This window comes from Peromyscus maniculatus, chromosome 20 (assembly GCF_049852395.1).
Source record: "Peromyscus maniculatus bairdii isolate BWxNUB_F1_BW_parent chromosome 20, HU_Pman_BW_mat_3.1, whole genome shotgun sequence".
In the NCBI taxonomy this organism is placed as follows: domain Eukaryota; kingdom Metazoa; phylum Chordata; class Mammalia; order Rodentia; family Cricetidae; genus Peromyscus; species Peromyscus maniculatus.
This window is the reverse complement of record NC_134871.1, coordinates 69,978,303-70,002,157: the sequence shown is the minus strand read 5'-3', so window position 1 is coordinate 70,002,157 and position 23,855 is coordinate 69,978,303. Positions and strand designations below refer to the sequence as shown.

The 23,855-nt window shown below is 48.8% G+C and overlaps 1 protein-coding gene across 3 annotated transcripts in view; it reads right to left on the bottom strand.

Annotated features, from left to right (window-relative positions):
* Dip2b (disco interacting protein 2 homolog B) overlaps nucleotides 1-23,855 on the bottom strand; it is a 199,100-nt gene that overhangs the window by 10,462 nt on the left and 164,783 nt on the right. For all 3 annotated transcript variants that reach the window (XM_076556826.1, XM_076556825.1, XM_076556827.1), the window contains 12 exons: nucleotides 21,484-21,593; nucleotides 21,281-21,361; nucleotides 20,047-20,170; nucleotides 14,919-15,040; nucleotides 13,029-13,140; nucleotides 9,118-9,227; nucleotides 8,561-8,691; nucleotides 6,257-6,425; nucleotides 5,344-5,514; nucleotides 4,219-4,280; nucleotides 2,586-2,643; nucleotides 1,108-1,182 (listed from right to left, as the gene is read on the bottom strand). In XM_076556826.1, coding sequence (XP_076412941.1) covers nucleotides 1,108-1,182; nucleotides 2,586-2,643; nucleotides 4,219-4,280; nucleotides 5,344-5,514; nucleotides 6,257-6,425; nucleotides 8,561-8,691; nucleotides 9,118-9,227; nucleotides 13,029-13,140; nucleotides 14,919-15,040; nucleotides 20,047-20,170; nucleotides 21,281-21,361; nucleotides 21,484-21,593 — 1,325 coding nt within the window. The remainder of the gene's footprint in view (nucleotides 1-1,107; nucleotides 1,183-2,585; nucleotides 2,644-4,218; nucleotides 4,281-5,343; nucleotides 5,515-6,256; nucleotides 6,426-8,560; nucleotides 8,692-9,117; nucleotides 9,228-13,028; nucleotides 13,141-14,918; nucleotides 15,041-20,046; nucleotides 20,171-21,280; nucleotides 21,362-21,483; nucleotides 21,594-23,855) is intronic.

Below are 23,855 nucleotides of genomic sequence, written 5' to 3'. Positions count from 1 at the left end.
AGCCGAGGAAACATGTCTGGTGAGGAGGGCAGCCTGCCCATCCTTGACAACTGGTAACTGGCTGAGGTGGTGTGAATGAGAACGGCTTTTATTTTTTAAAAGACTTATTTATTTATTTATTTATTTATTTATTTATTTATTTATTTATTTATTTATTTATTATGTATACAGTTTTCTGCTTGCATGTATGATTGCCTGCCAGAAGAGGGCACCAGATCCCATTATAGATGGTTGTGAGCCACCATGTGGATGCTGGGAATTGAACTCAGGACCTCTGGAAGAACAGCCGGTGCTCTTAACCTCTGAGCCATCTCTCCAGCCCACATCTGAACTCTTATCACCAGGGAACGGCACTATTTAAAAGGATTACAAGGATTAGGAGGTGTGGCTTTGTCGGAGGAAGTGTGTCACTAGGGGTGGACTCTGCCAAGCCCAGAGTCTGTGACTGTCTGTCTGTCTGTCTCTGCCTACAGATCAGGCAGTTCCTGTTCCAGTGCCTGCCTGTATGTCTCCGTACGCCTATCATGACAATAAGGGACTAAATTTCTAAAACTGTAAGCCAGCCCCAATTAACTGGTTTTTCTTATAATAGTTGCTGTGGTCGAGGCATCTCTGCACAGGATCACGGCAGGGGGGGGCTGCTCTCTGGCGCCCACACCGCCAGGACTCCTCCCACTAAGCTGTGGGTCCACAGGCAGTCCTCAGAGAGCTGGGGGAAGGAGAACAGAAGGAGCCTGAAGAGGATTTTCATATTAAAGCAAATACATAAATAGAGTTTGGACTATAACACTCATGTGATTTTAAAGATGCAGACACGCGGCTCCGCCTGGTTCCAGCTCTTCACAGGTGGGAGCAGGCAGCATTTGGCTGGTTTGCTTTGAGTTAAGAGGAGGGCAGTGAACAACTCTGAGAAAATTTCTACCCAGTCTTGATTTCACTGTCAGCCTCCTCCCTTTCCATAACAGCTTTCCAGAAAAAACAAAAACAAAAACAGATATTCCCAATGGAGGGAATGGAGCTCAGTCCAGTTCTGCTGGCTAACTGTTAGTGTGTGGTCCTTAAAATCTTGGCTAGTGATTTCAGAGTGAACATGAGATTCACACCTACCTCACCCAGGTGAGAGTCTCCCACAGGCCCTTTGGTCTCAGGATTAACGATAACCACTTTTACTCCAGGTAAGATCTAAGGATCAAAAGGGAAATACAAATGTTCAGCTTAGTCAAAGCTCCTGGCTCCGGCTTTAGCTTCGCTTACTGGCGGAGGCCTGTTTAGCATGCTTGAGGCCTGGCTTCAAACTCTAACCTTGCAAAACCACCAACGGCCTCTAGGCACTGGCCTTTCACTGCGAGGGACTAGAAATGGCAGGAGCTGCCTCACTCAGGGCCCTGATGCACTGTTCTGTTCGTTTCTGGTCTACCTTTCTCTTCTTGGTTGAGACCCAAGGACCAGGAAGTTCCCCTCTCCAACTAAAGCAGACTCAGGACGCCATCTCTTCAGAGGATGAGGAACTTCTGCCCAGGGCCACAGCAGTGAGGCTCTGGTACCCTTGGGTAAACTCTTTCCAAGACAAAACAGCAGGGGAGAGCACCTGGAGACCACACCACAGTCAGGGGCTGTAACTGGGGAACTGCAGCAGTGAGAACAGGGAAGACATCGTGGCCCTGGCGTCTCAAGAGACATCACACCTCCATCCTCCGGAGAGGAAAGAAACCAGGTGCTGGCTGAGCGGAAGCTTTATCCTGGGCCAGGAATGTAGCTCAGCAGTAAGCTGCCTGCCCAACATGTACAAGGACCGTTATGGGCAAAAAGACAGGTGGGCTGGCCAGCCATTCTGGTCACCTGTCATGCCCTGTTGAAATTGTTAGCTTGGGTCTCTAAAGCTGAGACCTACCGACTATCAGGGCTTAAATAGCTAAAACCTGGATGAAGGGAATGAAAGACAGTTCCCTGGAGCCTCTGCTTGCCCTCACGACATGGCATTCCTGAGCCCGTGTGTACCCAAGTGCAGACATGAGGCAGTTAATGGCACAGTCCACACAACAAAAACTGCAGTCGGCTCCCTCTGGGGTGACATTTGCTGGATAGATTACGTGAGATTCCTTTGGTTTTCTCTTCTCGGTGCCTCAGGATTCCTAGGAGGAACCTGAAACATTGTCACCATCCTGTCCTCTGTTTGGACAGTGCAGGGAGGAGGGACAATACGGGCTGGGGAGATGCTGAGGATGGAGGGATGGGACGAAGTGATGCTCAGAGCAGCGGCTGCTGCACAGGCAGATGCTCTGCCCCCGGGGTCCAGCTCCCCCAGAGCCAGCACCTCGTCTCCATCAGTGCTTAGACAGAGCCGACTGGCTGCTTATCTGTGTACTGTGTGCACTGAATGTTACCTTCTGCGGGGTTCTCAGTAAGAATGGCATGCCATGGGTTTAAACAATATGGAAATAAGTCCACATCTGTCTTTATCCTTAGTGAGACCATCCACTAGGGTGAGACTGTGGAGTTAACCTTAGGGTTTACTGAACTTCCAACCTCAGGCTCCGGCCTCTTCCTCCGGCCTCCCCTCCCCAGCAGCTGGCAGAAGAGAGTACCTTTCCAGACTCAGAGAGCAGGAGGCTCTGGGGGGCGCCCCGTTCCACAAGACGGACCCTGCAGAGGAACAGCAGTTAATGCATACAGTCTTTCTAAAACTGGGTTCACCACTACACCCGTCTCTCCAAGGCCTCTGACTGGCATCTCCTGTTCCCGCAGAGCAAGGCTTTTTTACACTCTGCACTCTTTTTTTTTTTTTTTTTTTTTAAAGATTTATTTATTCATTATGTATACAGTGATCTGCCTGCATGTGTGTCTGCAGGCCAGAAGAAGGCACCAGATCTCATTACAGATGGTTGTGAGCCACCATGTGGTTGCTGGGAATTGAACTCAGGACCTCTGGAAGAACAGCCAGTGCTCTTAACCTCTGAGCCATCTCTCCAGCCCTACACTCTGCACTCTTGATGCCACAGGTCAGACAGAGTTTGTGGAGGGTGTTAGCAACATCTTGGCCCTATTTGCTAGATTTCAACAGCAGCTCCCACTGTGACAATCAAAAATGTTCCAGGCATGGTGAAATCTTTGGGGAAGAGGGGCAAGAATGCTGCGTAGGCGCAGGAGGACACGAGGACCATCCTCAGCATCATGTCAGAAGCCAACTGGGCTGGCACAGGCCTATGGTCCCAGTGCTGGGAGGTGGAGACCAGGGCATCCATGAAACTAGCCCGCTCAGCAGAACTGGTAAGTCACAGGTCTCACAGAGAGAGCTTTGTCTCACAAAACAAGGGCATGGTTCCCGAGGAACTGAGTAACAAAACCTGGGGTTGTCTTCCGGCCTACAAAAGACACACAGACACACATACACACATACACACATACACAGACACACAGACACACACACACACACACACACACACACACATACACACAGACACACACACTAAAAATAAACCACCACCACGTTGCAGCCTGGACTCTACGTGGGAACACTAGGGACCGGCCACCAGCCTGGTGTGCAGAGGGCTCAGTGTCTCAGCAGTGCTGTGGGACAAAGCTAAAATCTCCTCAGCTGAGGAGGAGCGGCTGCAAACCCTGGAGTGGATTCGCTGCTGTCACAGACCCCGTCCTGCCTCATTTATCTCGACCGCCCCAGAGCAAAGAAACCATTCTTTTTCTTCTTTTTAAGACAGCGACTTCCTGTACAGCTCTGGCTGTCCTGGAACTCACTCTGTAGACCAGGCTGGCCTGAAACTCACAGAGATCCACCTGCCTCTGCCTCCCAAGTGCTGGAATTAAAGGTGTGTGCCACCACGCTCGGTCCCACAAAAATATTTTATATAGCTAGGAACTAAGGTTACATTTTAATTACAGAAGAGCGCAGCAAGCCAGGCATGGTCCACATGCCTGAGATCCAGCAGAATCAGAGGCAGGAAGAGGACTGTGAAGCTGAGGCCAGCTTAGGCTACATAACAAACTGGCGTTTCAAATCCTATCCCACCTCTTTGGGTGTAAAAACCAAACAAACACCAAAGAAGCAACTGTGAGAATTAAAGCTTTCTTTTTATAAGCAAAACTTCTATCACTTTTAATAATAGACAGGAATCCTTTCCCTTCCTTTATCTCCCCTCAAGATCTAAACAGGAAGAGGATCAGGGGTGCTGACCCTGAGGCCGAGCTCTTTGCTCACTGTACCTGTCATGTCTCAGCGACTTCAGGTCTACATACACAGTCGTGGGATCAGGTCCCGAGGTTCCCTGAAGAAGAACAAAGCAGCACAGTGTTTATTTCAAATGGACCGCCCTGTGGACCACATCCACAGGTGCAAATGGACTGCCCTGTGGACCACATCCACAGATGCAGGCGTCCGTCCACTGAAATCTTCACTCTCGCTTTCCCTTCAACCAAGGGAGACGGCAAAGCCAGTAGGTAGGGGAGCCCTGGGCCTGGTGTCTTCTGAGATGTCTCTGAAGCGATGAAACAGTACCAGACGCAGGGGCTTTCCTGCACAGGGCTCAGAGCAGGGACGAGAGAAGCCACCATGCCAAAACGGATGGGAGCAAGGGACACAATGGGACTTCACAGGAAGTATCACAGCACTTCCTGCAAGCCATGTGACCATGGTCATAGGAGACCCAATGTCTTGGCCACCTTTCACTCTTGCCCATGTACTCATGAGCCTTCAAGCAGCATAAAATCAGACTGTTCTAGACCCACCAAGACAACATGGCAAAAAGGAGAGGTACAGGTGTATTTTAAAAAGGCAAAAATATGTAGGGGATAGGAAAAAAAGAAGGCTGTAATATTAGCCAGGCAGCGGTGGCACACAGCTTTAATCCAGCGCTCGGGAGACAAAGGCAGGTGGATCTCTGTGAGTTCAAGGCCAGCCTGGGCTACGGAGTGAGATCCAGGACAGGCAGGTCTATACAGAGAAAGCCTGTCTCAGAAAAAACAAATAAATAAATAAAAGAGGCTGTATATTGTATATTGATTAATAAAATGCAAGCAGGTCTCAGAGCCACTGGCCTGTGCTGTCTCAGGGCTTCCCTAGTAACTGCAGACCTGCAGCCAACCCTGGGGCAAGCAGAAGTGTCACGGTGTAGACTACACAAGGAGACACAGAGAAGGCCAGATGAAAAGCCTACGTCCCACAGGAAGTAAGCAGAGCAGTGTGGCCTTTAAGTCCCCACTGCAGAAGCTCACAGTCCACGTGGCTCTCAGAGGACCAAGGCAGGAAGACCGCCTGGAGTTAGAGGTGAGGAAACACAAGGCGACTGTCTCGAAGAAGCACCAACAGCAAGACCCATCTCTTGGCGTTACCTGTAAACAGATGGCCACATTGACTCTGGATCCGAAGGTCGTGCTGACAGCGCGAGGGGACAGACCGATGTCTTTAAAGAGCTTGGAGAAGGACTGCTGGAGGGCGATGCGGGGCCGCTCCTCTGCCACCACCACACAGGTCCTGATGCAGGAGAGGTTGATCCCTCGGGTCTGGAAGACATTGGTGCCAGAAACACAGTTAGGAAGATCCCTTCTTGTTCAGGAAAAGCCAAGAGCTACTTTCTCAGTCCAGACATGGCGCCAAGCAGCTTCAGAAAGGAAATGCTCAAACATCTCAGCACAATCGCCCACGGGGAGATCTTCTCTGCTCTGTGTCTTTCTTGTTTAATCTAAATTCTTAAGGTGTGGGCTGTGGCTGTGGCTGTGGCTGTGTCTGTGGCCAGGCTATGGCTGTGGCTGGGCTGTGAGTAGATGGGAAAGCACTAGTCTAGGATGCACAGGGCCCTGGGTTTCATTGCCACCACCACAAAGAGTTCACCCTAAACTCCGAACTCTTTGGCTTTTCTTTCTTCGGATGTATTTCTGTTCCTGCCCACTTTCCCTCAGATTTCCTCATTTATTAGGACCAGTAGAAAAACAAGCCCAGAGTTTTGGGCAGCTAACTCTCCACCTTTTGTTTTAGGTCTGGCCCTACTTCTCTGTTGAAGAGACTTCAGTACTTGACATCCTCATGTGTGGACACTGGATACACGCCTAAGTGAGGACCTTTTCTTTAGGGGTGTTCTGAGGTCTTCCTTTACTGGGGAATGCACTAAATTAGGAAGAGCAAGTTAAACTCTCCGATCGAGGGCAGCCAAGCATGTCTACCACCCCCTGCTCCAGTTTTCTCAAGCCCTGGCCACGTCGTCAAAGCTCTTAGGACGGTCACTTGCTGTGACCTTTGGCTCCTCACCTTCAGCACCTCCACCTGGTTCCCCAGGCCTTTAGTGCAGAGTTCCATCACCGAGTAGGAGCAGAAGGTGTCCCTTATCTTGTACTGGTTGACGGTGGCCAGCCAGAGGAAGAGGTTGTTCTCCAGCTCCAGAGGAGGGATCAAGACGGACTGGTGACCGGAATAGACGCTGCAAGGAGGAAGTGGAGGCTGCCACCTGCTGACTCCAGCCCCTTAGAGCACTGCAGGGGAGAGGCGGCAGAGGGCCGCAGGGGTGCACGGCTGACCATTCATCTTACTCCTGCAGGACTCGCAAGACACGTGACCGCAAACAAAGCAGGCTCGGGTAGGTGTGGTAACCACCTCACAGAACCAGCAAGAGCACCGGAGAAAGAGTCCACTCAAACTGAGGAAGTGGGGGTGGGGTGCTCCACTAAGTGGGGAGCACTCCAGATGAGTGTCTAGAAGTGGGATGGGGAGAGAAGGCAGAGAGAAGCATATAGAAGTATGGAGCGTGCCCCGCATCCCTGGAACAGAGTGCAGAGGGAGCGAGGCCCGAGGCTGGGGTCACATGAAGTGGGGCCCTAAGTCGTCATGAACCACCGTGGAGCAGGAACTGGAGCTGGAGCGGACCATGGCCGGGAGATGGTTAGAAGGAACTACAGAGTTTGGGTGAGGGGTGGCCAGGGCTGGGTTCCAACAGTGCAGGGGGACAAAACTGAAGGAATGTGGAGTCACCTAGAAGATCTACAGCCACGAAGTCTAGCCCTCTAAACCCAGGAGTCCAGTAACAGCGGAGCTGGGGTTTCGGTCCATCCAGTCCAGAGAAGGCCTCATTAGCCTTTTTTTTTTTTTTTTTGAGACAGGGTTTCTCTTTGTAGCTTTGTGTCTTTCCTGGATCTCGCTCTGTAGACCAGGCTGGCCTCAAACTCACAGACATCCACCTGGCTCTGCCTCCTGAGTTTCAGGATTAAAGGCGTGCGCCAGCATTTCCCGGCCTCATTAGATTTGTTCTTCCACGTAAAATGGAAGGGTATAAAATTTCAATAACCCCACTAGCCCACAGCAGGAGACTTGAATTCATGGTCAACCCTCTGTTGCAGTCTCCCAAGCCTGACTTACAGGAGCGAGCTGGCACCCATTCTGTTGCTTTGTCTTCCTTTTAAAAGAAGACTTTGTTTATTTTATTTTTTTGGGACAGTTTCTCTGTTTAACAGCTCTGGCTATCCTGGAACTTGATTTGCAGACCTGGCCAGGCTGGCCTCGAACTCACAGAGATCCACCTGCTTTTGCCTCCTAAGTGCTGGGATTAAGGGCGTGCGCCACTGCTACTTGGCTGTTTGTATTTTATGTATGTGAGTATTTTGCTTGATGTACGTAAGTGTATCACGTGTGTGCTTCTGGAAGTCAGAAGGAGCATCAGGTCTCTTGGAAGTGGAGCCACAGACAGCTGTGGTGCCCCGTGGCTGCTGGGAACTGGACGTGAGTTCTTCCCAAGAGCAGCAAGTGCTCTTCACCACTGCACCGTCTCCCCAGCCGCTCCTTCCCCTTTTGGAGAGGTGGTCTTGTTACACAACCGTGCTCGCCTAGCCTCTCAGGTTCCTGGGACTACAGGTACACATTTCCAGTCTTGGTCTTGTTTAATTTTTCCAAGACCCAGAAGCGATTTCAATATATCGGCAGGTAACGGGAACAACGGAACCAGTGGACACTGCACGGAACTGGCAGAGGAAGTTGAAGATGACAGCTACATTCTACTTTGGACTCCGTGGACAGCCCCACCCCAGTGAAGACAGGGACACAGAAGGAAGGTGCTGAGGAGTGACAGGGACTCGTGAAACCTTCATGGCGTTTGTACAGGAAGTGAAAGTTCAGGCCTGAGATACCATTTCCTGGCAGGCAGTGGAAAGAGCAGGGACTTGCCAGTCCTCAGGAAGCAATCTGGTCAGGGCAGACTGCCGCGTTCCTGGCACATGATGTCACTCCATCCCACCATGCCTTCCTGCCAAGCCTGGGGGACATCCTGGCTGTCAAACATGCCAGACTTCACCTGAGAATCATCCTTCTACTTGGCTCGGCTTCTATAACTAGGGTCATGGGATGGCAGAGAAAGCAGGAAACAGGGGCAGTGCCACGTTATCGGGCAGAAAGCTGAGTGAGGAGGGCAAAAAAGCAGTGCACACGAACCTACACAAGCGTCAGAAAGACACGAGTGCTCCTACTGGGAACAGCAGGGCTTTACTCAAGTTAGCCAAACCAAGAGAGCAAAGGGGAGGAGGATGCGATGGCCGCAGCCCCAGCCCCCAGGCGGGCTCTCCTTCTTACCTGCAGAGACACCAGAGCGCAAAGCCAAGGCCGCAGTACGGGTCCAGGCAGATGGCGATCTGCCGCGAGGAGTACAGCTCACACTGGAGCTTGACGGCTCTGCAGAGGGCGTTGACCGCGGAGTGGGACATCTGCAAAGCAAGGGCGCACGGGTGGAGCTGGCGCAGGGCAGCGCTGCTCTCTCCAGCTCGGCCCACAAGCTCCGCATGACATACGGACGTACTGCTGCACAGCCTGGCCTAAGCGCAAACCAAGCAGACAGGTTTCCACCCTGCAGCTGACCGTCTCACAGGATCTGAGCTGACGGCTGCTGCACGCTGGCCTTACCTAGAGCTCTTACTATGTGGAGCACGCGTATGAGGCCACAGCACTTCACAGTGCAAATCCTTTGGGATAACTTTCTCCGGAAGAGCCAGTGCTCAGAGTTAAATACAGCTAGGACACTTGACCCTCCTCCACCCACTGGCCTCTGGTACGGCCAGCTGGCCTCCCTGGAAGAGCGGGCATGTCCGTTCCCTGCGGCTGGCATCTCACCAGAACAGAGTGAGAGGATTTACCTTCACTCCCGTAAGCATGCCGGTTGTGGAGACACTAAAATCAAGATACGCCAACATCTCAGGAGTGGGCGGTTTATACAGCTGAGGTAACCGTTTCCGGGGTAAGTCATCTGCAATGCAAAGACGAAACTCGATGTAAAGCTGAACCATGCTGGAACACAGAAACCACTGATGGTTCACTGCCTCCATGGCTTTGCCACAGTCAAGGCCAGCTTCTGGCATGTGTGAAGGCCTGAGCTTCTCATGTCTCACCCCGCAGCTCACCACTGTCATCCTCAAATGCAAGGTAGGGCTGTGACGCCGCTGGGCAAAGGATACCTGCAACGCCATACCAGATGGATTCATCTGCAAACGTCTCAATGGATAACATCTTGGTGAAAAGCAAAATGCTGGCGTCAATCCCAGAGGTAAACTGTGTCACCAGCTCTGTGTGGTTGATATATTGTGCACCCCAATAAACTTATCTGGGGGTCAGAAAACAGAATAGCTTCTAGATATAGAGGCCAGAAAATGGTGGCACACACGTCTTTAATCCTAGCATTCTAGAGGCAGATCCATCCGGATCTCTGTTAGTTCAAGGCCACACTGGAAACAGCCAGGCATGATGACACATGCCTTTAATCCCAGGGAGTGAAGCAGAAAGGTATATAAGGCGTGAGGACCAGGAACTAGGGTCAGTTAAGCTTTTAGGCTTTTAGCAGCAGTTTAGCTGAGATTCATTCCGGATACGAACTCAGAGGCTTCCAGTTTGAGGAAACAGAATCGGCTGAGAAGTTGGCGAGGTGAGGTTAGTTGTGGCCTGTTCTGTCTCTCTGATCTTTCAGCATTCACCCCGATGCCTGGCTCCAGGTTTGTTTTTATTAATAAGGACTTTTAAAATTTGTGCTACAGCTCCGTGTCCTGGGGTTCCTTTCCCTTGACATCTCTTTCAGTTTATTCTAAAACACATCTCTAAAATACCTACCTTCCTAGGGTTACTGGAAAGTAAGCTCACATGAAACCCTTAAAATTTTATTTGCTATTTTACTTTATATGTGGAGCCTAAGTGTATGTATGTGTAACACACGCATGCAGGAGCCTCTTGAAGAAGTCAGAAGGGGCCTGGATCCCACTGGAACAGTGGCTATGAGCTGCCCATGTGGGTGCTAGGAACTGAACCTGGGTTCTCTGGTAGAGCAGCCAGTGCTCTTAACCACTGAGCCATCTTTCCAGGCCCTACATGAAGCACTTTTAAAATAACAATTGTGTATATGCTCAAAATGCATTAATTATTGTTATGCTGTTTCTCATTAAAGCACATCATTTACAGAGTAGGATGCTGTATTAACCATGCATGGTATGACCGTGTTGACTATTAACCTGACAGGATCTGGAATCCCCTGGGGGACAGCCTCCAGGCACATGCATGGGGGGATTATTTGGATCACGTTAGCTTCTGGTCATACTTATGAGGGATAATCTTGATTAGGTACCTGAGCTCAGATATAATACCTAGTGGAGCATGGCACCGTACTGTACCACATAACAACGAAAAGGCTAGACACACAAGAGTGTCAATGCTCTCCTCCTCCCGCTGCAGTCAGGGTGAGCAGCTGTAGCCCCAAGCCCCGCTGCCCCGGCTCTCCCACAATGCACTGCACCTTCACCTGTGAGCGGAGCCAACCTGTCCTTCCTTACGTTGCTTTTGAACATTTTACCACAGCTACTCAAGGTTGGACAGCTCCCTCCTCTGGAATTTGGAATTACTTTCTTTCACTCATTTGGAACACTCTTCCAGTGCTGGGGACACAGAATGACTGCCTAACATGCACACAGTCCTGAGCAGGGCTCCCTGCTGGTCCTGCAGAAAACTAGACATGCTAGGATAGCCTGTCCTTATCCCAGATTTTCTTTTTAAGTCAAAACAAAGACTATCAAGATGTCTCTAGCCCAACCATGCCCTATGATGGTCCTTTGGTGTCTGAGTTCAGAAACAACTGTGGATTTAAGATCTCCCTGTCACTGGGTGGCTACTGCTGGCTGTGTGGCACCCCGTGGCAGCACACTCCAGCGGTACATACTGCTGGCTGTGTGGTACCCTGTGGCAGCACACTCCAGCGGTACATTCTGCTGGTTCTGTGGTACCCCGTGGCAGCACACTCCAGCGGTACATTCTGCTGGTTCTGTGGTACCCCGTGGCAGCACACTCCAGCGGTACATTCTGCTGGTTCTGTGGCACCCCATGGCAGCACACTCCAGCGGTGCATTCTGCTGGTTCTGTGTGGTACCCCGTGGCAGCACACTCCAGCGGTACATACTGCTGGTTCTGTGGTACCCCGTGGCAGCACACTCCATCGGTACATTCTGCTGGCTGTGTGGTACCCCGTGGCAGCACACTCCAGCGGTACATTCTGCCGAGCTCTACAAGCCTCCCTTTACACACAGTTTCATCCACGCCAGGGAGGATACTCAGGAGCAGCAGAGGTGTCAGGATTTAGGTCCTAAGTGCAGAACCCCAACTCTTCCTGTTCCCCGAATCCTCCAGCTAGTTCCATGTCTGAATATCACCTAAAAATCACATACATCCTGGTTCGTTCGCCCTTCCTTCCTTCCTTCCTTTTTTTTTTTTGTTTTTGTTTTTCAAGACAGGTTTTTTCCTGTGTAACAGCCCTGGCTGTGTAGACCAATCTGGTCTGGAACTCACAGAAATCCACCTAACTCTGTCCCCCTACCCCCCATTAAAGGCGTGCGCCACTACCACCCAGTTAAATAAATCTTTTTTTTTTTTTTTTGGTCTTCATTTGGCATCACCTTTGATAATTTCGTCTTTGGAGTACAGCAACAGTATTGTAGAATGGGTTACATAGCAGTTAATGAATCTCAAGCTAGAGCCCAGGTCTTCTGACTTCTAGTCCATTGCTGTTTCAATTACATCACACCTACAAGTCAAGGGTCAGATTGTGTGTGTGTGTGTGTGTGTGTGTGTGTGTGTGTGTGTGTGTGTGTGTGTGTAGACATGTTTAGGTGTGTCTAGGTACATGTGTATCTGCAGGTCTGCATGTATGTGTGTACGTGTCTGTGTGCCAATGGAGGCCAGAGGTCAACCTAGGGTGTCATTTCTCGGGAGTCATCCACCTTGTTTTTTTTTTTTTTAAAGATTTATTTATTTATTATGTATACAGTGTTCTGCATGCATGTGTCCTTGCAGGCCAGAAGAGGGCACCAGATCTCATTACAGGTGGTTGTGAGCCACCATGTGGTTGCTGGGAATTGAACTCAGGACCTTTGGAAGAACAGTCAGTGCTCTTAACCACTGAGCCATCTCTCCAGCCCCCCACCTTGTTTTTTTGAGACAGGATCTCTCACTGGGACCTGGGGCTCACCAGTTAGGCTAGACTGGCCAGCAAGCTTGAGGGACCTATCACCACACCTCCAGGTCCAGCTGTTTACATGGTTCCTGGAGATCAAAGGGAGCTTCTCACTCTTTCTTACATAGCTACCAACTGAGCGACCTCTCCAGCCCCGTCTCAATATTTTATATGGACCTACATGTATCTAGCCATAAAACATAAGCACCTTGGGGATGATGCTAAAAGCATCACCAAAACACTATTTGCCTTTTTTTTCCCTTTTCCGTGATAGGGTCTCACACTGTGGCTAGGCCTGGGCTTGAACTAACAATCCTCCTGCCTCAGACTCTAGAGTCCTGAGATTATAGATAGGAGCAATCACATCCAGCAAGATACTTCACTAACGAGCACTTAGCCTATTACGGGCTGGCTCTTGGACACGGCTTTACTGTGTCAGCAGGTTGGAAGTACACACTAGGTCTCTGGAATGTCAGACAATGAGAGGCGTCAGAATACAAAGCTGTGTAGATGGGAGACTCTCTGGGAGTGAATGGTAGCAGCTCTGGGGCAATCCCCCCTCACCTGTGTCAATGATGGTCGGCCAGGTTTTCACATCCACAGCTGCTGCTGCCTCTCGAGACTTCAGCAACCTCATTAGCGTCTGAGTGGTGAGAATGCACGCTGCTTTACTGACCTAGAAACAAAGGGACAGCAGTAAACATCAGAGGACTTAGCACTGGCCGCTGCTAGAAGTAGCTTGCTCACCATGCTGGCCAGGATTGTTTCATTCTCTTCCCTTTTGTTTTTATTTCTGAAAATGTGTCAAGCTTAATTCTCCAGGATATCGGACACTTGAACACCGGGGCTGCTGCTCACAATGGTGGTGTTCTCAGGAAGGACCCCGCAACCCTAATCTTTAACACCAGGGCTGCTGCTCACAATGGTGATGTTCTCAGGAAGGACCCCGCAACCCTAATCTTGAACACTGGGGCTGTTGCTCACAATGGTGATGTTCTCAGGAAGGACCCCGCAACCCTAATCTTTGGAAAGACCTAATAAACCAAGACATGGATTCTGGAGTGAGAAGGAAAGGGAGGAGGGGGTGGGCACGCCCAGAATTGGTGTGTGCAATCCAGACCTACAATGCACACCACTCTGAGGCCAGGGAGCCAGACAGAGGAGCCCACACAATGGGCTCCGCTCAGCTCTGCCGGGAAAGGCAAGGTGACCTACTTTGACACACAAAGTGCGTCCACAGAAAGAAACTCTCAGTGCTTCCCCAGGCCTCTCCGTAGGAGCTAAGAAGGACATTTCTGCTGAATTAAACTGTAATGAAGTCATCTGTGATGAGCATGGCTTTATGCTGCAGCCAAAGCTGTGTCTGGAGAAACAAATGTCCCGTCAACTAGAAGTGTGTAGCCAGACAGCGCACTGGCCCAGGCTGATCTTCTGTCCCAGGTCTCAGGATATGACACAATATAGAGTTATTCAACTTCAATTCTCACATACTGTAAAAACTTCGATCTCCCCCAAGACAAAATCCAGGGGGTTGTGTTTGTTCTGGCGTTGCTAAGGATAAACAAGTGTTCAGACACTGAGCCACATCCCAGCCCTGCACAGCTTTTCTAAAGTTTAATTTTATTTCTTCTTTGAAAACTTTATCTACATGTGCAGTGTATCACGATTATATTCACCTCCACCACCTCCTCCACGTCCCTTCACCTCACCTCCCTCTTCGCTTCATGTCCCTCTTTTATAATGTTGAATTCATTTATTTTTAAGCTACTGAGTCCAGCTAGTGCTGCCCATCGGCACCCAGGCATGGACTCAACCACCGGGATATGGGGCCTCCGAGTGGCCACCCTCTAAAGAAAGGAACTTCCCCTCCTCTGGGAGCCGTCAACTTCTCAGCTGGGGGCGGGGCCTAAGGAGTCCCTCCCGCTACACACCTGTTAATGCTAAATATACAAAATTAACCCAAACAAAAGTGGCCTGACTGGAGAACTTGATGTGGAAAATTATACTGGTTCTTGTGCAGGAAAAGAGTCAGACAGGTTTTCAGAACAGATAGGGCCAGCTTTATGGAAAATGACTAAGCACAGCTCTACGCTCAGTGTTGGGGATGAACATGTACGGTCCCTACCTCCCCGATCATCGCTCTTCTGTTCACTGCATGAGGATCGCCACTTTGGCCAGATAGAAGGAGACAACTGCTAGTCTGTTTTTGTTTGCCTGTCTGTCTGTTTTTGACACAGACTCTTTCTACATATCCCAGGCCGGCTTCGAACTCACAGTTATACATCTGCCTCCTGAGTGCTGGGGTCACAGGCACACACCACCACACCAAACTGGGCGAGTTTTTAGTAGAAAACCGTGAGACTTGGCACTACAGAACCAGGAAGTTATTAGGGTTCTTAGTTGTCTGAAGTGAATCTGTGAAATGGATCAGACATAAATAAGGAGGGTACTTACGTCGACGATCATGCGCACTGTGGGCAACGTGGCTGTGAGGTTCTGAGCATGGGGGGGCCGCACAGTCACAGGTATACACCCTGCATACAGGCAGCCATAGAATGCAGCGATTAACTCGATGCCTGCAAGACAGAGGGCACTGTCAGGGGAGTCACGTGGCTGCTGCCACCACAAGGAACTGAACTCAGCCTCCAATCACGTGACAGGTGGCTACTTATTCATTTGGTGTTGATTTTGTTTTGGTTTTTTGAGACAGGGTTTCTCTGTGAAACAGTCCTGGCTGTCCTGTAACTCTCTATGTAGACCAGGTTGGCCCTAAACTCACAGAGATCTGCCTGCCTTTGTTTCCCAAGTACTGGGATTAAAGGTATGAGCCACCACCACCTGGCTTCATTTGATGTTGAGACAGAGTCTCTCAAGCACTGGGATTACAAGTGTGCGTCACCATACCTGGTTCCTATGGGTTATCTGACCACAATTCAAACAAGACACTGACAGAATAAATTTTAACAACTAAGAAGGATAGAAAGTCTGGCATGGTGGCTCATACTTGGTAACCAAGGGTTCAAGATCAGCCTGGACTACATAGTGATAGTTAAAGGCCAATACAAAAACATAAAAAATTAAAAAGAAGGAAGCATTATGAAACAATTTAAAATATACAAAGAGGCCCAGGAGACAAGGAAGGAATATGTGTGTGTGTATGTGCATATATATATTCCTATGTGTATGTACACACACACACTTGGGTGGTGCCAGCAATTGAACCCAGAGCTTTGTGTATGGCTAGCAAGTGTCATGTCTCTGAGCTATATCCTCAAGCCAAGAAGTGAGCTCTTGAAAGATGCCTGAAGGCAGGTTGCTGTGATTTTCATGACTTGGGGAAATAACTGCAGGACTCAAGGGTACTGAACTAGAGCAGTAGGGACACGGAGGGGAACACGGCCTGAGCGCTTTCCTAGCACAAGGGCTGCTGCAGGACAAGCAATGGACGTCTCCAATGCTGTGGGTCAGCGAGCGCAGCTTAGGGCCTGGGCAGTGCTGCCGACCCCCACTCCCTTCCTGACAGACGGAAGACGACTTCATGCCAACACACAGGACGCGTCCCTCCTGGAGCAGGAGGATGAACAGCAGAGAAAGAAGAGCAGAGAGTGGAGGAGAGGGCTAAGGCCAGGGAAGAGTGAACCGAGCACTGGGGACAGAGTACCGGAGACTAGTCTAGGCACACCAGTCGGGGACAGGAGGGACGCATGGCTTTGTTCTTCTCGTGCTTGTCTTTATTTTTATTTTAAGTACATGAGTACTCTGTCTTCATGTGCGCCAGAAGAGGGCGCCAGATCCCATTACAGGTGGTTGTGAGCCACCATGTGGTTGCTGGGAATTGAACTCAGGTCCTCTGAAAGAGCAGCCAGTGCTCTTAACCTCTGAGCCACCTCTGCAGGCCCGTGCTTGTCATTCGATTCAAACGTTTCATGTAGAATCCTGAACCCTGGGCTAGTGAGATGACTCAGCAAGTAGAAGCACAGGCTGTGCACACCTCTGACCTGAGTTTGACCTCTGGATCCCACAGTGGAAAGAGAGAACCAATTCCTAAAAGTTGTCTTCTGACCTCCATGTGCCCCCCTCCCCACACCACATAATAAAGGATAAATAAATTCTAAGAATGACTATTTACAAAAAATTTTCTTTCTTTCTTTCTTTCTTTCTTTTTTTTTTTTGAGACAGGGTTTCTCTGTGTAGTTTTGGTGCTTGTCCTGGATCTTGCTCTGTAGCCCAGGCTGGCCTCGAACTCACAGAGATCCACCTGCCTCTGCCTCCTGAGTGCTGGGATTAAAGGCGTGCACCACCACTGCCTGGCACAAGACTTTCACAAAATAAACTCTACATTCCTCTTCTTGGACAGAGAAGGTTGTGTCTGAGCTGAGTCCATGACAGACAAAAGCAGCAGAGAGCCAAACGCCCCTGGGGTAGGAACTGCGTCAAGCCAACAGAGCCCATCAAGTAGTCTTGGGAAGACACTGGGGAAATGGTTCCTCCCTGAACACTCTACACACCAGTCCTTTTTGGTTTTCATGCTGAGCTGAACCCAGAGCCTCGGCATGGGCTTCATCTCCAGTCCCTTCACCCCTTTTTTAAAGGATGGGGTCTCACTGTGTTGCCCAGGTTGGCCTTGGCTCTCAGGGATCTGGAAAAGCAGGTGAACACCAACATGCCTTGCTTAGAGGATTTCCAAAAGTCAAGTAGTCAAAGTCTTCCCTCGCACTTTAATTAATGTACTGTGTGTGTGTGTGCGCGCGCATGTGCACCAGTGTGTGCACACACAAGTGGAGGTCGAGATTGGCGTTGGGTGTCTTCCTCCATTGTGCTCTACCTTTTAAATATTTGTATGGATGTGTGTGTGTTGGTTAAGAGCCGTATGTGTTGATTGCTCCGAGACCACCAACAGAGCCTGACCTCAGTTTGGAGAGCAGAGTCCACATTCACCTGGCTGAGATGGACCAAAGAGTTTCCTGGCACACTCAGAGGGAGATAGGACATGGAGAAGGAAGGAGCTGAGGGGTTTCACGGCCCTTCCAGGAAGTGGAGAGGGGGAGGATCGTGTTTCAGCTACTCTGTGGATCTCTCAGGTTTATTCCCTAATGTTTATCCCCAAGTTTTATTTTTTAATAAAATGATAAAAAGAATCCCAAAATTGCTGGGTGGTAATGGCGCACGCCTTTAATCCCAGCACTTGGGAGGCAGAGCCAGGCAGATCTCTGTGAGTTTGAAGCCAGCCTGGTATATAGAGCGAGATCCAGGACAGGCACCAAAACTACACGGAGAACCCTGTCTCGAAAAACCAACCAACCAACCAACCAACCAAAACAAAGAATCCCCTCTCCCCCCAAAAAAAAATCTGGTGTCCCACGTTGGGCACCATATATAGCAGGCTTTCTTGGAAAGCCAGCCCCCAAATCACAGCACAGAGACTCACTATTATTTATGAAAGCTGAGCCTTAGCATAGGCTTGTTTCTAACCAGCTCTTATCACTTAAATGAACCCATTTCTATTAAGCTGCCACGTGGCTTGTGGCTTTTACCTCTCCTCCTGCATGTCCTGCTTCCTCTGTGTCCTCTTGTGTCCCTCCTGCACCTAGATTCATCTCCTCTTCTTTTCTCTCTGTCTGGAAGTTCCACCTAACCTCTTCCTGCCTAGCTATTGGTCATTCAGCTCTTTATTAAACCAATCAGAGGGCCCCTTGGCAAAGATACATCTTCACAGTGTACAAAAAGATTATTCTATAACACACGAGTCTGTGTCTAAGCAGGTACCCATGTATGTGTGCCTAAGCATGTACTTGTGTGTGTGTCTGTGCCTAAGCATGTACCTGTGTGTGTGTGTGTGTGTGTGTATGTGTGTGTCCATGCCTAAGCATGTACCCATGTATGTGTTATGTCTGTGCCTAAGCAGGTATCTGTGTATGTGTGTCAGTTTCTAAGCACATACTTGTGTAGTGTGTGTCTAAGCAGGTACCCATGTATGTTTGTGTGTCTAAGCATGTACTTGTGTATGTGGATGTCTGCAGAAGCCAGAACAGAGCAACAGACCTGGAGTTACAGGTGGCTGTTAGACACTGACTCTGGTCCCCTGGAAAAGTAGCAAGAACTCAATTCTGACCCACTCTCCTGCCTCATCGTCTTGTTGTGTGAGATTGGTTCTTTCACTGAACCTGGAACTCACCAATCTGCCTAGACCAGCTGGCCACCTGCCTGCCTCTGCAGCACCAGGACTGCTGGTGTGTGTGTGTGTGTGTGTGTGTGTGTGTGTGTGTGTGTGTGATATGCATGTGCACATGCAGAGGTCAGAGAACTTTAGGAAGTTGGTTCTTTCCCTCTCCTGTGAGTTCCTGGGGTCAACATCAGGTCATCAAGCACTTTTACCCACAAGCTCCCTCACTGGATCCAAACTCAGGTCCTCACGCTTCTGTGGCAACCGCTTAACCTGCTGAGCTTTCTCCTCAGCCTCTGTTAGTTCTGTGTTCAGCTGAGGCTGGCCATGAACTCCTGATCCTTTTGCCGCTACTTCCCAATGGTGGGATTAGTAGGTGTGTGCTCCCTCACCTGGCTATCTTGTGTTGTTGTTTTCAGACAGGTCCATCATGTGGCTCTGCTGTCCTGGAACTCACTCCGTAGACCAGGCTGGCCTTAACTCACAGAGATCGATTTACATCAACCTCCTGAGTACTGGGATTAAAGGTGTGAGTTACCACAGTTGGCTACTTATAAGTCTTGTTATATAGCTCAGACTGAATATGTAACTTGTTACATAACTCTTATTTTTTTTTTTTAATGTGTGTGTGTGTGTGTGTGTGTGTGTGTGGTGTATGTGTCTGTGATCACATGTACATGTGCATGCAGAGGCCAGATATCAACACTGGGTATATTCTTCCAGCATTTTTAAAGATTTATTTATTTATGTGTGTGAGTGTTCCGTCTTCCTGTATATCTTCATGACAGAAGAGGGCACCAGATCTCATTACAGATGGTTGTGAGCCACCATGTGGTTGCTGGGAATTGAACTTAGGATCTGGAAGAGCAACCAGTGCTCTTAACCTCTGAGCCATCTCTCCAACCCTGTTACCTAACTCTTTTTTTATTTTTTTATTTTGTATACAGCATATATGACTGCAGGCCAGAAGAGGGCACCAGATCTCATTACGAATGGTTGTGAACCACCATGTGGTTGCTGGGAATTGAACTCAGGACCTCTGGAAGAGCAGTCAGTGCTCTTAACCTCTGAGCCATCTCTCCAGCCCCATGTTACCTAACTCTTACTGGCCGTGAATATCTAATTCTCCTGCTACCACACGAGGACTGGAATTACAGCAGTGTGCTGCCATGTGTGGCTTTCATTAAGTAGGCACTGATGGAAACAGAAGGGAATGCAAAAACAGACAGAGCTCAGTCACATCACTCAACTCAGGGATGCAGCCTGGGTCACACCTTCGCAAGTGTGCATGAAGTGCCTTGGGGTTGGGAAGCACCAAGCCTCTGTGGTTCTAGACGGTGGCCCTGAGTTCCCATCTTCTCCTGGTATGTGTGATCTAATAACACAGTTCAGACTCCAGTTTACCAATGCAACCCTTACCAGGAGGGTAGAGCAACACCACATTGTCCCCTGCATTTAGATGTCCCTTGTCACCAAGCACTGATGCAATCCTCTCTGCTCGCTTATGAAGCTGAAGGCAACTGGCTGTGCACACAGTGGTTCCCTTTCAACAGAAGGAGAAGTGGTTGAAGCTCAGTACAGTTGTGAAACAAGCACAAACAAGCAGACGTTACCCTCTATAGGCCTCTGGACATCACCTTGGGTGAATTATCAACTGGAGAAAACCCCCCTGGTAACAAAAGACAGGTGTGGGATTTCTTTTCTTTCCCAATGTCCTAGGTACTCAGGGTTGTTAGCACTGACGTAAACCAAACATACTTACATTCTTTCTTTCTTTCTTAATTCCTTCCTTCCTTCCTTCCTTCCTTCCTTCCTTCCTTCCTTCCTTCCTTCCTTCCTTCCTTCCTTCCTTCCTTCCTTCTTTTTTTCTCTGTGTAACAGCCTTGGCTGTCCTGGAACTCGCTCTGTAGACTAGGCCTGCCTCTGCCTCCCGAGTGCTGGGATTAAAGGTGTGTGCCACCACCACCTGGCCCAGCCCGGCCTAATTTCTTAATGTTTCTTTCTTGGTGCACATTCTATTCATGTGTTTGTTTGTTCTGAGACAGTATCTCATGTAACCTAGGCTGGTCTGTAGTAGTTTGAGGATGATCTTTAACTCCAAATTTTTCTAGTTCTAAGTGCTGTGGATATCTATATGCTGTGAATGTATTGCTCTGATTGGTTAATAAATGAAGTTCTGATTGGCCAGTAGCCAGGCAGGGAAGAGTGAAGAGAATTCTGGAAACAGGAAGGCTAAGTGAGGAGACGCTGCCAGCCGCCACCATGAGAAGTAAGATGTAAAGTACCAGTAAGCCACAAGCCATGTGGCAACTTATAGATTAATAGAAATGGGTTAATTTAAGATATAAGAACTAAATAGCAAGAAGTCTGAGCCATTAGGCCAAACAGTTTAAATAATGTAAGCATCTGTGTGTTTATTTGGGTTTGAGTGGCTGCAGGCCGGGCGGGACTGGAGGTAACTCCAGCTAAACTAGGCTGTTCTAGGCTGTGTAGTTTGAGGATGATCTTTAACTCCAAATTTTTCTACTTCTGCCTCCCAGGGCTGGGATTATAGGCATGCCTCACCATGCCCAGGTATGTAGTATTGGGGAGGGTCCAGGGCCTTGTCCATGCTAGGCAAACACTCCCCACCCCTGCAGTGATGCTTTAATACCTTGGCATTCAACAGCATGAAGAGCACATGGTCAGGAGTTGCCTGGGCTCGCCACTGCAAAATCTCTGCCAGGAACTGGTGCTAAAGTCACAAAGGAGAGAACAGGACTTGACGTCAGCAAGTTCCAAAGACTCCTGTAGCAGGCCCACACCTGCACTCTAGCCTGAGCTCACTGACAGAAACTTGACACATCTGGAACTTACCTTCCTCACCAGATCGTTCTCTTCAATCTGCCCCAGGTCCCTTCCGGCAGCTTGTGCTATGCGTTTGCCGGCAACCAGATTCCCGACCATCACAGAGGCAGGGCCTACACCTGTAGACAGAAGCAAAACCAGCCCTGAAGACAGCAATTCAAGTCACACACTCCCAAAACATTTCCAGACTGGCCCAAGTTCACTCAGCAACATTGGGGAAGCATGTGGTCTTTCAGACATGGGGCAAAGAGCCTGTATTCCAATGAAAACGGCAACCAAAAAGTGTACACAGTGTGGGCATGGTTGGCAGTGGGAGTGCTGAAGGTGGGTTAAACAGACCCAGGAGACCTAGGGAGATGGGACAAGGGGCACAGGCGGCTGCTGAGCTTGGGTCACAGGGAGAATTTTGCTCCAGGGTCCACATTCCACTGGTTCCCACAAACAGTCCTAAAAAGAGCAACTGCTGTCAGGTCTGCAAAAACCCTGTCACCTGTCAGGAGATGGACTGAGATCACCAGAAATATGAGCAGTGCTGGCCCAGCTAGATGGCTTAGTGGGCAAAGGTGTTTGCCACCACGTCCGATGGTATGAGTTCCACCTCTAGAACCATATGGCAGAAGAAGAAAACCAAGGCCTGCAGCTTGTCCTGATTTCCATATGTAAGCGAAATGCACACACACACATTCTCTCTCTCTCTCTCTCTCTCTCTCTGTATATATAAACGTCTATATAACTTTTATATAAAAAATTCTCATATTTCCTATTTAAAAAATTATATATAGAATAAAAATTACATATATAGAATAAAATTATATATATATAAATTTTAAAAGGGAATATGAGAAGTTTTTTATTAAAAGTAAATGATGAAATGCAAATTGCAGGCCTCAAACTCATGGTCCTCCTCTCTCAGCTTCCTGTCCATGGGCACCATCACACCCAGAATCATCTATGAGTTAAAGACAAAATAATGCAGTCAAATGCACAACGTTGACATACTACTAGAGTGAAAAAAATCAGCTAAAATAAACAAGTGGAGAGTTCTGTGCTGTGCGATGGTCTTTCTGTACGCTGTGAATATGTGTTGCTACTATTGGTTAATAAAAAAGCTGTTCTGGCCTATGGTAAGGCAGGATAAGAGCCAGGTGGGAGATCCAAGTAAAGACCCAGGATGAAGGAGGGCGGAGTCAGAGCAGATGCCAGCCTGCTGCCCAAGGAGCAACAAGATGCCAGCAGACCGGTAATGCCATGGCCACGCGGCAATATAGAAATAGAAATGGGTTAATTTAATTTGAAAGAGCTTGCTAGCAAGAAGCCTGAGCCACAGACCAAACAGTCTGTAACTAATATAAGCCTCTGTGCGTCTACTTAGGACAGAGCACTGCGGGACACAGGACAACTTGTGGCTGCAGTTCTGGCTTCTCTGGAAAACGTGTCAAACAGAACAGGCAGAGAGGGTCATGACGTCTGCAGTCTGCTGTAGAGTCAGCGGGGAACAAGTACCCACGAAGCCACCCACAGCTAGCTGGGTTCTGAACAATGATGATGCTTAGTATGCCATGTCTTTTATTCTCAGCATTTATATGCTCTTAAATGTACTGATATGGGTGATAAAAACATGTAACTCGGCTCACCTTTAAAAAAGTAAATATCCAGGCATGGTGGCACAGACCTCTGTGGTTAACATGGAGGTTAGCTAGGCTACATAGTGAGACCTCCAGGAAAAAAAAAAGTTATGTGTGTGTGTGTAAATATTTAGGGAACTTACATAAGGAATATCCAGTAATAATTTTTTGTAAGTCTGCAATTACTTCTGAAGTTAAAAAAAAAAATGAAAGTGGGCAGCAAGAAGGCTCAACAAGCCCCCCCCCCCAAGCCTGAGGACCTGAGTTCAACCCCTAGCATCAACATGGTGCAAGGAAAAAACTGACTCCTACAAGCTGTCCTTTGATGAGCATGCACGCACACACAAAATGTAATTCTAAACTGTTTTTCATGAAATATAAAGAATTGAGAATGGGAGATGTTCCTACACTCTGATGTCAGAATAGCTTGTCTGCAAAGCGTCCAAAGCAATTTGAGAATAATAAGCACCATCCTTTCCTATGATAAAATGATATGCATTCTCCAAACAGTTCTTCACACAGGAAGGACCCAGAGTGCACCTGTGAACATGATCTGAACTAGCTTTACAGTTTACAATGAATAGATTTTCTAAATATTTATTTTATTATTCATGTGTATGCATATGTGTGTGCATATTCTTGCAGAAGCTAGAAGAGGAGTCAGATTCCCTGGAACTAAAGTTATAGGTGGTTGTGAGCCCCCCAATGTGGGTGCAGGAATGAACTCGGTTTCTCCTGTAAGAGCACCACGTATCT